General features: G+C 38.1%; 1 protein-coding gene across 6 annotated transcripts in view; it reads left to right on the forward strand.

The window, feature by feature from the left end:
* Window positions 1-16,570, forward strand: part of RALGPS2 (Ral GEF with PH domain and SH3 binding motif 2) — a 117,941-nt gene that overhangs the window by 81,624 nt on the left and 19,747 nt on the right. For all 6 annotated transcript variants that reach the window (XM_071809979.1, XM_071809980.1, XM_071809981.1 and 3 more), the window contains 6 exons: window positions 1,565-1,702; window positions 2,643-2,733; window positions 5,402-5,469; window positions 6,042-6,177; window positions 6,974-7,125; window positions 14,526-14,580. In XM_071809979.1, the coding sequence (XP_071666080.1) occupies window positions 1,565-1,702; window positions 2,643-2,733; window positions 5,402-5,469; window positions 6,042-6,177; window positions 6,974-7,125; window positions 14,526-14,580 (640 nt within the window). The remainder of the gene's footprint in view (window positions 1-1,564; window positions 1,703-2,642; window positions 2,734-5,401; window positions 5,470-6,041; window positions 6,178-6,973; window positions 7,126-14,525; window positions 14,581-16,570) is intronic.

Raw genomic sequence — 16,570 nt, forward strand, 5'->3', positions numbered from 1 at the left:
GACCTCTTATGCAGTCTAGATAGCATAGCACTATAAATGTGACTATCTGATGTTTCTGATTATTTCAATAAACTGATTCTAGCAGAATAGAGAACTGCGAAATTTAGTAGTGTATCAGGTCATGTGTAATAGCTTTTTATTCACTTTTTTATATGTCACCTTTCAACCACAAGTATTTTAATGTGTTTCTGTGTGTGTGCGCACACGCGTGTGTATGTGTTGATTTTGGAGCGATGCCCAGAGTTTTCCCCGCTCACATTTGAGGGCTGTACCAGTGAGGTGCTATACAAACACAACTGCTGTTCTTGTGAGGTTGTATTAATAGTCTTCCACCTGTAAAGCCAAACTTCTTGTTATGATTCTGGTTATACAAGGCTGAGAGTGAAGCAAATATAATTTTAGAAGTTCTCTGTTACCGTAACAAGTTTCTTAAATAATATTATCAAGTTTGGGGTTTTTTTTGTTTTTTAATTTGGATGTCTTATGGAAGATGCAGGGGATAAAGAACAATTCCTTTTAATAGCTGAGCTGGTCAGAATACGTTTCATTTAGTTGAGACAAAAATGATTAGTCTTGGGTGAAGTTCAAGAAATTGAGTTGAATTTAGAATGAAAACAAGCAGTTTATCTACAGCATTAACATGTAAGGAGGAGGATTTTCCTCTAAGTGATCAAGGGATTGCATGAGTAGTGAGGTTACAATGTTTGTGGAGAAGAAAGCAGGTAGAAGATTGAAGAGTCTTATTGATAAGGCTGTTGGATCTTTGGAGTTGTGATTGATGCGAACTGCAGGATTTGTACCGCATTTCAGTCTGAGTGCAGTTTTTGCCTAGTTAACTTTTTCCGTGCTGCTGCAGGTTGAGTTTGATTTTTTGTTCAGCTTGAAGAGTTGTAGATAATATGAATTTTCCTTCTGTTATTATTTTAATCACTGAATTGGGGGAATGAAATAGTAGAGTTCCTAAAATAATTAATAATTTTGATCATATATTTTAGAATGGTGTTTAGTGTGCTTCACATTTGTCAAGGCGATAATTAATTGGTGACGAGGCAGAGGATTATGTTAATGAATATTTGCACAGGTCCTTGTAATTGCTTTTAGATTTATGAATAATGACACTGTCAGAGACAAAGTCAACTAGTATGTGCCTGGTGTGATGTGAGAGGAGAGGATCCTCTGTGCCTCTGTCGTACAGAGAGCGAGACCCTGAAAACAGGAACCCGGCTGTACTCGGACCCTCAGCATCTGCAAATGCAGCTAAGGCTGACAAAACAAAGGCTTAGGTGATTGAGGAGAGCACAAATTCAATCCCAGACAAGGGTGGCACAATGATACACTTACCTATAAGTCCAAGCATTATTGCTGCTTTACTCTAAGGTCCAAAGGCTCTCGGGGGTCTTGTCAGAATGATTTCTCAGGTAAACCCAAAATAATAATGTGTTGCAATGCTGTTGTCAACCTGCATGCACGTTTAGTCAATGAAAGCAAAAATTCCTCAAAATACTTCTTGTGTTTTTCTGCTAAATGAGAGACAGCAAATGAAGAAACTTCTAATCTTTTTCAGGTATTTATCTGTCAGACTTGACATATATTGACTCTGCGTACCCGTCAACAGGGAGCATTCTGGAAAGTGAGCAAAGAACAAATTTAATGAACAATATCCTTCGAATTATCTCAGATTTACAGCAGTCATGTGAATATGGTAAGCCAGTGTGTAAATATTGCACTATTAAAGAGAACAACTTTAAAAGCTTTAATATTTGTCTTCTGTAATACAATGTGAGTTAGTCCCAACTAATTCATTTGAATGACATTAATGCTCACTCTCAATCTGAAAGTCTAAGTTTATTATAATACTGTTGGTTATGACAGAGCATTAGCACAAAGAGATAATAAAATTGCCCTTTTCTTACATCACACACAATTTTGGAGTACATATTTTCTGATTTAAAATGTGGAATACATTGTACTCAAAGGTAGTTTTACTAGTACCTTAGAAACTTGTATCCCTGTGTTTCATAATTTTGTGACTATGAATTCTAAAAAAAAAGTAGGATTGCCTTTGGTGTAGTACTTTTACTGGCCATAATAAAATATGTTCATCTTGCCTTTTGGAGATTTTTAGTTCTGTTTGTAAATCAGATAATTTTTGTTGGGGGAAAAGGGGTTATTTTGGGCTTTTTCTTTGGTTAAAGTTGATCTCCTTCACTCTACTTTTCAAGTTGTCGTAAAGTCATAAGGCTGTGTTTGTGATGGTGGAATGTGAATAAGCACAGGATTATGGCTTCATGGAAAGCTCAGTCTAATGAGAACATGGGCTGTGAAGGAGTCCTCAGATATAATCCTGTGGGTTCAGGACTTGAGTTTGGCCAGGGTTGTGCTCTCACTTTTCCCCTACATGTTCTCTGAGAAGCAGAGCAGCTGTAGGGAGACACAAATACAGCTTTATGGACATGGGGAATGTCAGCTCAACACGCGAGAATTGCAGTGAAGGACAGAAATTTCAGCATTGGTAGGGACTGTAGTTTGTTACCTCCATCTCGTGTAAAAAGGCAAGAGATCTGATTCTGTTTTAATTAGTTTCTGGAAAATAACTTTGTACTATTGGTAAGCACTGGTAATGAATGTCATCTGTTCTCCAGATATTCCTCTGTTGCCTCATGTCCAAAAATATCTAAACTCAGTCCAGTACATAGAAGAACTACAGAAGTTTGTAGAAGACGACAATTACAAGTAAGTATGGAATACTATAACTGACCTTAACTCATTACAAAATAACTTTTATAGCACAAAGCCTGTCACTTTTAAGATTTCACCTGGATCAGGGAATTGCGTGTCTCAGACACACCGGTTGCAAGTAGTGAGGTTACAGCTGGCTCCTGTGCTCAAGACAGTTTTCAGCGTGCTGGATGGCACATCTCCTTCCTTTTCCATGCCTGGCTGCACCAAGCACAGAATCACAGAATGTTAGGGGTTGGAAGGGACCTGGAAAGCTCATCCAATGCAATCCCCCTACCGGAGCAGGAACACCCAGCTGAGGTTCCACAGGAAGGTGTCCAGGCGGGTTTGAATGTCTGCAGAGAAGGAGACTCCACAACCTCCCTGGGCAACCTGGTCCAGTGTCTGTTACCCTCACTGAGAAGAAGTTTCTTCTCATATTTAAGTGGAACCTCTTGTGTTCCAGTTTGAACCCATTACCCCTTGTCCTATCATTGGTTGTCACCGAGAAGAGCCTGGCTCCATCCTCATGGCATTCACCCTTTATATATCTGTAAACATTAATGATGTTAAACCCCTCAGTCTCCTCCAAACTAAAGAGCCCCAGCTCCCTCAGCCTTTCCTCATAAGGGAGATGCTCCACTCCCTTCATCATTTTGTTGCCCCAACTTTCATGTCCGTTTGGTCTGTTGATTTGATCTGACAACCTCTTTGAGTGTTCAGTGATGAAGACTCCGTACTTCTGGCTCACGTGTAACACTGTTCAGTTGACAAGATGGATCCAATGGTTGGAGATAGCTTATGCCACTTTCACTGGAACGAAGTCATCTGTGTGTCTAGTCCCAAGTTCTTAACACTTCAGCTTTTATACATTTCAGGTTTTTGTTTTTCTGTTTGATTAGGTTATACTGTGTGAGCCAAATGTAAACACGTGATTTTTTGAGAGACAAGATATTATCCACTTCTGTCTGCACCCCTTCCTCCCCCAAGTATACTGCCCCAAACAGAGCTTTCTACTTCCCTAATTAAAAGATCATTACTGTATTAAGTGATTTGGCATCCAGCAAAACTGGGGGATGGAAATCTCTGGCACGAGACTGGAACAAGCCCTGAGGACAGGAAAAAACCTCAAGCGAATCTGTTGCGTATGAAGAAGGTTTTTGTTTGCTGGCTGATCCACTTGAGGAGGTTCCCCCACCCGTTCCCATCCTGCCCAGCCTGGAACTTTGTCACCTCAGTTGTGTTGAATTGGTTGCTTGTGTAGCACCATGGGAATGGTCGGAGGGATGTGCGCATAAGAGGAACAAATCTACTTTACGGATTTAGTCCCTAACTTGGTTTTACTAAAAGGCAGCAAATGGGGACTCTTGAGTTTACGTCAAAGAACGGTTAACGAGGGCTCAGGCGCTTGGCTTCCCTTCTAAGATTTATAAATTGTTCTCTGTGTGTTCGGATGCAAAAAGGCTTTACCTTTTTGATGAAATGCCCTATAACCTGATTTTGAAAGTATTGCATGCTTATCTGAGAGTAAAGCTCTATGATCAACCATTTGAAGGAAAAAGCAAAACAAAACAAAGAAACCCAATGAAACACAAACACAGGTTTCTTAACTGTAATGCCTGCTTCTTAGTGTCATATTGTTTTGATGAATTCCGCACTCCACCGTCCTCCACTTTCACTAGGTAGGACTCATGCTAGTGAGAATTTTATTGCTGAAGGAGCTACAGTCCCTTGGTCCTGTACAACCCACATTTTGATAGCAGGGAAATGGAGACGATTGCACGTAGCACAGAAGCATGGCTGCTATTCAGAAAGTCTGTTCTCACACCTATGGGTTTTGTACATCTCCAAACTGAATTTTTTATGGGAAAGGACTGTATTTTGAAGAACTATTCTTACTCTGACCATTACACTTTTTATCCCCTAAGGTGTCTGCAAAAAGGCTTAAGTTAGAGAACAGACTTGAATACGTTTTGTTTTCTTCCTAAAGGTTTTTATTTGATTTTGAAAAATTAAATTTTAAAATTGTAATGAATTATTGCTAAACTGCCTGGAGATGGGAGGGAGGGGAGCTGCCAAACTTCAAACTTTTTGTCCCCAAAATTAAGTAATGCTTTTTAAACTCTGCTAATTTGAAAGATTGTACTTCTGCCAACTGTTTGAACAAGATAATGTTTGATCTTCCTGGAGTTCTCTGCTCCTGGAGTTTTGCCCTCTTTGCAATACTGTTGGAAATAGCATTAAAAAGTACCTATTATAGAAAAAGCTTGAATTATGGATGCAATCAGGTTGATAATGTATTTTTCAAAATGCAAAAGAAGGATTTGGGCTTTTAGACCAGTAAAGACAAAAGGCTCGGCCCAGCACATGCGTGCACTTTATGGAAAAGTTTGAAGCATGAAGTGTAATAAGTCTAAATATTTTAGCTGAGGTGAGGGGCACTTATATACTTTATACTCTTTCCAATTCTTATGCTAGTGCAGTGGTATAATATATATATGTATATATATGTGGAAATTGTGTGTGCTAAAGATAACTTTGTGCGGTTTGTATTAACTTCACAGTGTTTCATGCATTTATAGAAACAACCAGCTTTCAGTTGTAAATGTAAACAAAAAAAAATAAAATTCAAAAACTTGTATATGCTTCTGATAAAGTAATTTTTCATGTTTCTTTAATGCAGACTTTCATTAAAGATAGAACCAGGGACCAGCACCCCGCACTCTGCTGCTTCCAGAGAAGATTTAGTAGGTAAATGCTTAATAAATGTGAGAAGACTTCAGGTTGTCAAGTGCATTATTTTTGAGTTGTGAATGTGGAAAATATTTGCCTGAGGCTAATAAAGAAGTGTGAAGGATAAACACTGTGTATTTGTAATAAAAAGTTTAAAGGTGATCTGTAAAGAAATTCTTTCAAGGAGTTGAGTCGGTTTTTTAGGTTCTTGTATGTATTGTGGCTCTAACTTGTTAGTGTCATTTGGGGTGAAGAGCTATTAAATATTCATTCTTTGCATCTAGACAGAAAGGCCTTCATCTAAACTTTTCATGCTAAAATGTGCATTATTTTTGATCAATGCCAAAAGTGGTTGAAGGTAAGAGTTCTGCAATGTAGAATCAGTGGGGCCTGCTTAATGTCAATGGAGCTAATGCAACAGCCTTTAGAACTTACAAAATACTTTTTTTAATTATCAATGAGTTTTATTACAGGCTGTCTCTTATAGCTTGAGGTTAGGAAGTTTTGTGCATCTTTTGTGCAATATTCTTAGAAATAACCGCGGCAGAAGATGTGACGTTACTCAGGAGCAATGTCTGTCTTGTTCGCAGGTTCTGAAGTCGGAGCGTCTCCACAAAGTGGACGGAAAAGCGTTGCAGCTGAAGGAGCTTTGCTACCAGCAACCCCCCCTTCACCAAGGAACCTGATACCGCACGGGCACAGGAAATGTCACAGTCTGGGATACAAGTCAGCATTTTATTTAACCCCAAAATCCTAAACTTTGTGATGTATCATCTTTCAGTACAAAAGCTTTGCTTTGGAAAAGTGACATGATTTGTACACAGAACTTTACTTGGAGGGCAGTTTGTGGGAAGAGAGCAAGCTCAGAACTATAATGAACTACATAATATATAGAACTATATGATATAGTATAATAGAACTATATAACTATAATAGTGTCCCAGCTAAAGAGAATTAGTCAAAGGAGAAAGACTGGCTGTTACAATGGTAAAAAAAGCCAATGAGTTAGACCAAATAGGCTCTTTTGGAATGACAGAACTATCACTAATAGCAACTCAATGCCAGTGTGATTATTTCAAATACAAACTGAAATAATTGCTTTATTGGTAATTTTATGATGAGACCTCCTTTGTAGACTTTCATATAACTTTGCATAGTAAAGGATTCAGGATTTTTCTATATAGCTTTACTTCTAATTAATATCGTAATTTTCATACCAGCAATTCCTTTGTCATGTTTTAAAAAAGACAAGATTGTAGCTTTTCAGAATTCATCTCTTAGCTTATATTGTGTAAGTTTACCATAGGATATTGAAAGTAATTTTTAAAGTACTTCTGACTTTCTCTTTGCTCTGAGAGCACTGTGGTGGTTTTAGACCAACAGTTCCTATAAATAATATAGCTTGTGCAAAATGGCTTATGACTTGAGTCGTGATTTAATTTGATATTCAGAACACAGTACCAGCTTTTGAAATGTATCAAAGATAATGTTGTAACAATTTTTATCTCTGTTCATTTTTTAGTTTCATACACAAAATGAATACGGCTGAATTTAAAAGCGCAACATTCCCCAACGCAGGACCAAGGCACCTCCTGGATGACAGCGTCATGGAGCCGCATGTCCCATCGCGAGGGCAGGCAGAAAGCTCCACGCTTTCTAGTGGAATTTCAATAGGTAGGAACAGTGAACATACCTGTACAGTGCATGGTCTTTCCATAAAGATTTTGGCATTTTTGGCATTTTTGGGAATGGTACAAGCAGTGTACAAATTCTATTTTAGAAGAAACTTGAGAAATGTAGGTAGAAAAGGGCAGCGTAATTTATACGGCATGAGCTAGATGCAGACAAATTATAAAAAAGCAGATCATTTTTTGTATATTTTCTTTAACGATGCAACCACTGTTATTCCTCTTCTTCCTTGATGGGGGTGGAGGGAAGCTGTATCAAATTGCTAGTGAGAACTATGAATTGCTGGACAGTCTTTAAGAGCTTAATTTCTAATTATTCTGCACTTTCATCAGGAGTAAACAGTAATTTAACTTTCAGATACTTCAGAATATCAGAATCTACTTCATTTTGGTAAGGTATTTATCTTGCAATATTTAGGGTATTCTTTTGAGAACTTTTGCTTCCTGAGTTTCTTATATGACAGCAGTGGTTCTTTTTTCCTGTTACATGCAGATACATAAAGTGGAGAGAGGGCAGGGCAGGTGCCTCTCAGATCCATTGAACTGCAGCCAGACTTGAGAAATGAAACCTCTAATCACAGTCGTTTTTCTCAAAATTATTATCTTTGTAGAATATGATGATTCTGGTTTTATGCATTTATGGTAATATGAGATTTTTGTAATGTTATGTGTTTCTTTGGATAACTTAATTTGAAAAAACAGTTTTGCTTTTTAGCCTTCACGGTGAGAAGAAAGGTCCTGCAGTTTCAAATGATACTGTTTTCAGGAGCTCTTAATGGATTTTTTTGAGGAGAAAGACATATCCTCTCAGATTTATGCTGGATTTCTGGGAGGGGGGGCAGAAAGAAGACTTTTGTCACCTTTGAGATGTAGCATTGTCCTTTTCTCAGTGCAGCTTTTTACTGATGTTTTCTGTCTAAATATCTAAGAAACTTCTCTGCAATTGATCCTTTTTTTTCCAGGGTAAATTTCCATTAGAGCCTAGCAGCCAGAGCTGACAAGCAGTTTTTATGAGGTACAGTTAAGAACCACTCACCATCTAGACGTTTTAGAGAACGCAGGGGTTTTATACTTTATTTCATCTCTGATATTTTCAACTCCATTCTCTTGCTCAGTTCAGGCATGACCTTATGGACTTGATGTAGTCACCCTTGCCAGCTGGAACAAAATATCCACTCTAGAAGACTCTGATAAGTCACTTGCAAAACAGCAACCTTATGCATTTTGCGCGAGATCAGCATTTGTGGTTAGAACTTCCCTTCTCCCATGCTTTTCCACCTCCAGCCTCTCCGTACTCAGATAAGAGTTTTATTGCTCTTTGGATGGTCTAGCATCATTATTATTTTTGCTACTTCTTGATTATGAAAATTTTAGAGATGCAAAAGATTAGTAGAGGTGCTAGAAATACGTATGGAGGAAGGGAGTAAGTTCTGGAGGCTTGCAGCATCTATTCCTGAAGAATTTTTGGACATGTAAGTTGTTTGGCGGTCTGTACCGCTGCTTCAGCGGGATTTAAGGAAGTTGATTGAAGCTGCAAAGTTCCTCCATCATGTTTGAAGTAGCCTGTTTACTCAGGACTTGGAAATAGTACAGTCACTGCAGCAGAGAGGAGGTTTACACTATTCTACAACACAGCTTCAAAAGACAGTCAAGAAAACTTCTGAATGTGTGTACTGAAAAGAGTGTTATTCCACACCTTGCCTGTAAATCTGGATTTAAACCTGTTGCTCTAGAAACAGGAGTACCTTTTCTTAGATATAAGCCTATATAGGATTTAGCTTTTTGGATAAATGATCCCTCTTCAAAACATGGACAATGTTTCTGACATGCTAGCAGCTTGAATGTGACCTTAAAGATGACTATAACACAACTTCAAATCACTCTGAGGGCTCAAAGGTGTTTAGACTTCTTCAATCCTTTCATATTAGAGCATCTGATACAATCTGCCTCTACATCAAATACCAAAAGAGCAGCAATATCACAACAGTGTCTATAGGATGTTTGTATGTAGCACTGTACAGTTATGGTGCTTTATCTAAAGCATTACAGGATGTAAATTTGTGCATTCTTTTTATCAGGCTTCATGTCCGAGTTGCTTTTGCTATTAACAGATCACTGTAGTCCACTTACAATTCAGTAAAGCAATGTATAGGCCTGTTATAAAGCTTTATGAGAGTACTGTTTCTTTTTCCACTGCTGAACACACCAACTTCCGCAGATACACGAGGATTCTTCTGCTTGGGTTTCTTAAGTTATCTCTGTGATAGAAGTTTCAGTTTGTGATAGAGATCAGTTAGAGCATCACTAGCCTTGAGATTCATGGCTGGATGAAATTCTGTTCTGCATACAAGCAAACTAAAACTGAGCAGTTCATCCAGCAGTGTGTGTGTTTAAACAAAAAACACACATTCACGTGATGATGGACTATTCTGATTGTGTTGTGCTGGAAAAGACCGGTGATGCATTCTTGGAACGGGGCATAGCATAACAAAATTTTTACATCAGTGTAATCTTTCAAATATATATACTGAGTGAGTATATTTCTTTGCAATGAATGATTCCTAAAGCAGCAGCAAGCAGAAAGCAAACCAGGTGTGGGGTTTCCTGGAAACAGACCTGTCTGTAACGTGACAGCCATGGTCAGAGATCTTTATCAGATTCTTTTCTGAATTTCAGGATCTGGGGGCACACTGTGTACCTTCAACTCATTCTGCAAAAACCTAGAACTCAAAAAAACCCAAACCAGCCACAAACACAAAACCCACAAACAAACAACAAAAGCCTCTTTTTATTTTGCTTAGGTCAAAACAATTCTTGTTCCTAGAACTATGTGGCTGTGTTCAGCAGTCGTGTCTATTATGCTGGTGTATGGGAGATGTACATCTGGTTCTGTTGCCATTTTTCTTTATAACATAGGTCCTTGTTATCTGAACGAAAGTGAGAAATCTTTTTCCAGCAGTGCCAAGGGTATCCTAATTAGAAGAAACACACTGATCAATCATATAAACAATATCAGAAGGGAAATGTTCCTTTGAATTCAGGAATATAACAAGAGGAAATAGTCTCTTTTAAGTTTTAGGTGTTCATAATTTAGACAGCTGTATTTGAGCCGGTCATTTGGAGCTCTTTAAAATCACATAAAGAATTAAGATTTTTCAAGTACGTGATTCATCTCACTCTTAGGTGGGTGGCTAAAAGCAGGTTATATGACTTGTGTCCTTAAAAACGCACTTCATTTCTGTTATCTGCAAAGAGACTTCTGAGAGAACACATGAGAACATGAACAGATGGATGCCACTGAAGATATGTCTGCTTTGTGCAGACAGTCTACCTGCTTTTAGTAACTTGGAACAGATGCTTTTTCTTTGCAGTGAAAGTTCATTAAGAACCTCCACTAGTTGCCATCAGTAAGTCTTAAAGCTACTGTAGCTTTGTTCTGCGATACCTCCATTTTGCTGAGGTCACCGTAATGTGCTCTTTCAGAAGAGTGAGTTGGTCCTCCTGAGGTGTGAGCTGGCTCTTGGCTGGGCTGAAGGAACCACCTGCACACTCTTAGCAGCTGTTCTCCTGCGTGTATTTGCCTGCTGTCACATCCTCACCTAAAAATAAGATAAATTAAGATGCTTTACTTAATCATGGTTCAACTCAGAAATAGCATGAACCTTCCTTTTATTCTTAAGATAATTTTTTTTAAGAATACATTTTTCTGACACTTCCTGATTTCATTATACTTTTAAAGTACCCTCTTCTTGCTTAACCATCTCTTAAGTATCTCTCCTTCATTCATATTCTCAGATCTTTTGGATTTCCACCTGTTCTTAAGATTTGTCTCAACTGTGCTACTGAATTTGTTTACAATGGTCAATTGTCCAAATAATTCTGTAGAGGTAAAGAGACAATGTAAAATAGACTCCTCTCTTCTTATATTGCTTCTGTATGGCTTTTCTCCTCTTATACTACCGAATGTACTGGGTGCAAAGTAATTTTGTTTAGGAGGTGTTTCTTCAAGGCTGCAGTCTCACATGTGTCCCACTCAAGAACAAATGTTCAAGTATGGACAGAGAAATACTCATCTGAAATTGAGAATGTAATTTTAGGTGTTCCAAAATTCAAAGAAAACATATCTATGGATTATGTTTGTAATAGTGTTGGGTGCAAATTCTTTTCTAACTTTGGAGTGTTTTCTTTCTCAAACTGCTTTTTTCCACTTATTTTTTCTTAATCTACGATGCTATGGATGAAAGCTCTGGAAAAACTAAGGCTCTTGGACATTTGCCTTGGTTTGTGTGCTCCAATCACTCGAGAAGAACTCGAACCCTTATTCTAATGCAATCAGAGAAATTAGTGCTGCAGAGTCAGGTAAAGGTATTTTAAATCAATGTTAAGTAATGTAAGAAAGTGCCTTTGTAAGAACAACACATTTTCAAGCCAAAACTGGCATAAAATACAAAGAAGAATATTGGCATTTTAATGAATTCCTCTATTAAGCCACCATCTTGAAGTACTTGAATTCTACAGGGATTATATTTCTCTTTCAATGCATGAAGTATGGGTGTAGGAATACAGTGTATGCATTTATTTTCTGGGTTTTGGCAGCCCATACAGTAGGGAAGAACTCTACAGAGCCAAGGTTTGTTTGGTTCCTCACCCTGCTGTTCAGGTGTTTAGGACTCTGAGTCACCAGCAGCCCGCGGTACAAGATCAAAGTCTGGGTAGGGTTTCAGGCAGAAGGAATAGGGGGGGGTTTGAATATTCCATTTAAATGAATAAATAGATGTCTCTTGCCCTAAATGTGGATACCCCATTCTGCTAATGTGAGCTGCTGCTTTAGTGGTAGGGTAAATATAAGAGCTGTACAATACTTTAGGTTAAAAATACATGTGTAGATGTCTGGATCTGAGAGGCAGAGAGGGGATACAGGAGTTTTAGTACCCGGTTTCTTCCCCAATCCCTATTAGTATTGTTTGGTCCAGGGCATATGCTCTGGGGTAGGGTTTTTTTTGTGATTAATGGAGCTGTACAAACCACCTGTTTCTGCCCCATCTTTACCCATTTGGTTATTTGCCCTTGTTAGCTTTTCATGATGAAACTCACCAGCCGCGATGGTGTTAGGTTTGTGTTGATTCTCTGGCGGCGTATCGCTTGGCTTTTTTGCCAGTCTTCACACCATTCTTATTTGGTTAACTAGCAAGCCAAAGTTGATCTATTTAAACTTTATTGTGCAGTAGTTCAATGGTAACAAACTAGTTCAGATCCACATGAGGATTTTCGGTATGATCATAGGCTCAGCAAAGCAGAACATAATTTTAGGGCATGGCATCTGTCTCCGTGATGTCAGCTGGGCTGTACTGTGCTACAGTAATTGATGTTCCGGTCTCTAGACTAGTTTTTTTCCTCTTTTCCAATTAGAATTTCAAGCTCTGTCAGGTCAGTCATCAGCTATAGTGACTAGAGCTCTGGAAACACTGTGAAACTGGAGCCAAGAGAGTGTTGGTTGCAGATTTGAGAAGGGGAAAGAATTTTTAGTCTGAATACTTTTTAAACTCTTTGGGGTTGGTTTGTTTATATTAACACCTGTTTGACTTTGGGGACTAACTCTGGGATAAAGGAAGCCTGTGTTAAAACTCTCGATATCCTCAGACTTTCAGCGACGAGTGGATGCCGTGACTGGGGAGAAATTGGATATGCGATGGTACAGGCATTCCCTATGGCATAAATCGAACCTGGCCTCGTGCCGGCTGGGTGGCTGTAGCGCAGACGTATGGATACGCGCATCTACGGATGGGAACAGAAAATTCCTGTCTGTATTCAGCTGCAGGACCAGAGCTCTGCGCAAACAGTCCTGAAACTTCTCAGATCATCAGCAGCGCAATTAGTGAAAAAACCATCTTGCCAATTGCTGTTATTCCTAAGATAGGAAAAATCCTTCCTGCTATGTAGTAAAGATAAACGTGGCCATGATATTTTTTAAATACTGTACCAGACATTTTTAATTTTAGTAGCAATAGAGAGAACTAGGAAGATAGTGATTTGTGTCAGGTGGCTTCTTACATAAAACCAGAACTTGTATAGGATATTATTTAATAGAAAGGATTTATACCACCTAGGATTTGTTATTAAGTTTAACCTGAAGACCTGCTTGAGGTTGTTGGAAAAACTCAAATATAGAGTACATACTTAAGAAGAATTTAAGAAGGTGATATATTTTTAAAGTAGTGAATGAATGAAATATTTCCAGTTGAGGTGACAGTCAAATAGTGCACTTAATGTTTAAACAGAATTTGGCTAGGCATCTAGCTTTTAGTAAGCTAAAAAGTTCCTTTCACCTCTGTCTTGTTTTGGAGGGAGGTATTTAGGGTATATTCTTTTGCTTTTCAGGAGAGAAGTTTTTTTAGCATTGGAACTTCGGTTGCATAAAAAGTCTTCTAGAGGTTTTTATAATCTGAAAAATATTCCATTAGAGATGTTGTATGTAGATGATAAAGAGGGGTAGTCAAATACTAAACCTCAGCCTTTTCCAGATTTTTGTTACAATCTTTTAAAACCTGTTTAAGCATCAATAGAATTGTTCAATCAATAACTATGATGTTTGGCCCACTTTTTTCTAAATTAACATTGCTTTAGAAGTGTAATTGACAATTTCTGTATAGAGCAAGTGTTGTAAATGAGACCTTTATGAATTCTCCAAATTGGTTTAAGTTTTGTAACTGTACTGACATGGTAAGGAGGATTATCACTTTCCAAAAGGTGACTTTTCAGCTCTTTTGCTCTGGATTGTTTGGCAGTTGTAAAGTTATGATGTTATTTGTGGACCTGCTCTGAGTTGATGCATCAGATACTTGGATTTTTTTTTCTCTACTTCTAGTATTTAAAATAAAATACTTGTAGTAATATCGGCTTACTTTGTGAAACACAGAAGGAAAGACTGTTGCAATCTCACAAAATGTGTGAGTTAGCTTTAAGAAGTTATTTAAGGCTTCTCAAATCAGCAAAACCTTTGAATGTGTTGGAGATTCAGCAGTGAGTTTGTACTACTGTGAAGCTGCTCCTCTTTATCGTGACCATATGTGCTTTCATAAGGAATTATTTAAATAAGTGACCTTTCTTTTTAAGTGCTACTCGTGCCGATCAGACCAATCTGCATTTAGGTTGTTCTTTAAATTTTGACGATGCCTTTCCCATTTAGTAGCACTTCTCCAGATCCAGTTCCTTCAAATCTCTACCTCCGTTTCCTGAGGCAAATCACAAAATATTTTCATTGTAGTATTTGAGAGAAATATTTCTTACATGTTTATTTTTAACTATTCTGAGGAGAAACAGACACAACTGAAATATTTGGGTTGTAGATGATGAAATAAACTATCATTCATTCTTGCATTTTTCAAGGTAGCAGTGATGGGTCTGAACTCAGTGAAGAGACTTCCTGGCCAGCCTTTGAAAGGTAGGAAAAACTGACACTCACAAACTGCATTGCTGTATTCTGACATTGCTGCTTATGCTCTTTCACTCAGTCCTGCAAATGATGCTTTATTTTAGCAATCTATAGGTAAGAATATTTAATAAACTGTAATAAGTTCACTGGAATTGCTAAAGCAGGAGAGAAGTAGTTTTGCTTACTAGTGGTCAATAGGGCTTTCGACTAATTGGATGCCCAGTCATTGCACACATTTCTCTAAATAGCTCAACCACAGTACCATTAAACCCTAAGTGATTTTTCTGTTTTATGTATTTTCATATCCTGTGTATTCTGTTCATGTGACCTAGCTTTTTTCGTTTTCACTTTCCCCGAGGCATTTTATCCATTCTTGGTCCCTTTGTTAATGTTGTTGACATTGTCTCTCCCATGTGCTCTTCACTTCGTTTTTACATGGGAAAGCACAGCATTTCTGATTTTGTGGTTCAGAATTAATGCCTTGCTACCTATTGAAATACCTGCAAATGCTCAGGTGACCTTGGCCATTTCCACCCTTTCCCATGTTGTATTTGCGAATGAGGAACAAGACTAATAGCTGTAGTTTAACATAGTAAAAGGTAGAAGTTTCATCTTTCCACAGCTCAGTAAGATGCACCATACAGTGCTTAGCTTGCTTCTGTAACTCAATTTCTGGTAATTCAACTTCAGAATTGCCATGGATGACTTTTTCTGCCATGTTATGAAGTTATGTTTAGTAGAAATTTTTGCCAAGGAACAGTATAGTTGGGAACAGTTACCAGAACCTTATATGCCACTTGAATTCATTGAAGCAGTCCAAGTTCTATGTTACTTTTTGGAAGAAACATTTGAAAATACCTTAGTGCCAAAGGTAAACTATTTGATATCTCATGCTCTAAATATGATTACATTAATGAGTAAGTGCCCTTATGATTATATTAGATAAGAGACAAGATCATTGCATATGGGTATACAAAGAAAATCAGGTCAAGAAGAATATCTGTAACTTGTATGTGCTCTGTGATGCAACCTGCAACATTCAAAAGGTTTTCTTCTTGCTTTTCCCACCCTGTTGCATTACAGAATTAAGTTCAGGTTAATTTTCAAAGCCAAAAAGTTCCCTGGGAAAGCCTTAGACGAAGTGATGAACTGAGTGCTTTTACCTTAAGTAGCATAAAAAACTTAAAAATTTTAGTAAGATTCAGGCTTACGTTCATGTTTTTAGAGAAAGGTGACACCCTGGAATTGTGTGGACTTTGGAGACAAAGCAGAGGTTTTTCATCCCGGTTGTAGTGAGAACCGGGTGGCTCAGACTTCCCCAGTTGAAAGCTCTGCTCCATGTCAAAGAATTATGTCAGAAGATTCCTTCTCCATTCCACTCGCCTTCAGCACTTCCCTCTCTCCTGACAGAGCTCTTTGGGAACTCTGCTGGAAGTCGCAAGCTTTTAAGACTGAGTTTTCTTGCCTGCTTGCGGGGATGAGGGATTGGGTTCCTTATGGACATTCGAAACATCACCTGTGAAATTCCTAGAAATGTGCGGCAACCTTGTGTCTGTTCCTTGCTTCATGAGATGATGAAGCATGTTTTAGATTTTAATAGGTAATACACTAAAAAGTAAATATTAAAATTTAAGATAGAGAGGATGTCTCTAGTTTGGGTCTGTAGAGTGGGTTTCCATTCTTATGAAGGAGTGTGGGAGAAGTATTAGTTGTCTGGAATTGGAATTAACAGCTGCTGGCAAAATCGAGATGCTTCCAGTGTTACTAATGACTATGTTCCTGTAGAGTACGAGTGGGAATTCAATATTCCTTAGTGATTTAGGAACAGGATCTTTGGGTAATAGGGCTTAAATCAGCATAGTATGCCTAACAGGACATAATTAGATACTCCACATGCAGATTCCTTGGGTAACAGAAGGAATTGTGTAAAATGTGCTGAGTTTTTTTTTCTGTCCCTCCTGTTGTTTGTAGCTGGGAAGAACAGAAGGGATGAGAACTA

This window comes from Patagioenas fasciata, chromosome 6, assembly GCF_037038585.1.
Source record: "Patagioenas fasciata isolate bPatFas1 chromosome 6, bPatFas1.hap1, whole genome shotgun sequence".
NCBI lineage: Eukaryota > Metazoa > Chordata > Aves > Columbiformes > Columbidae > Patagioenas > Patagioenas fasciata.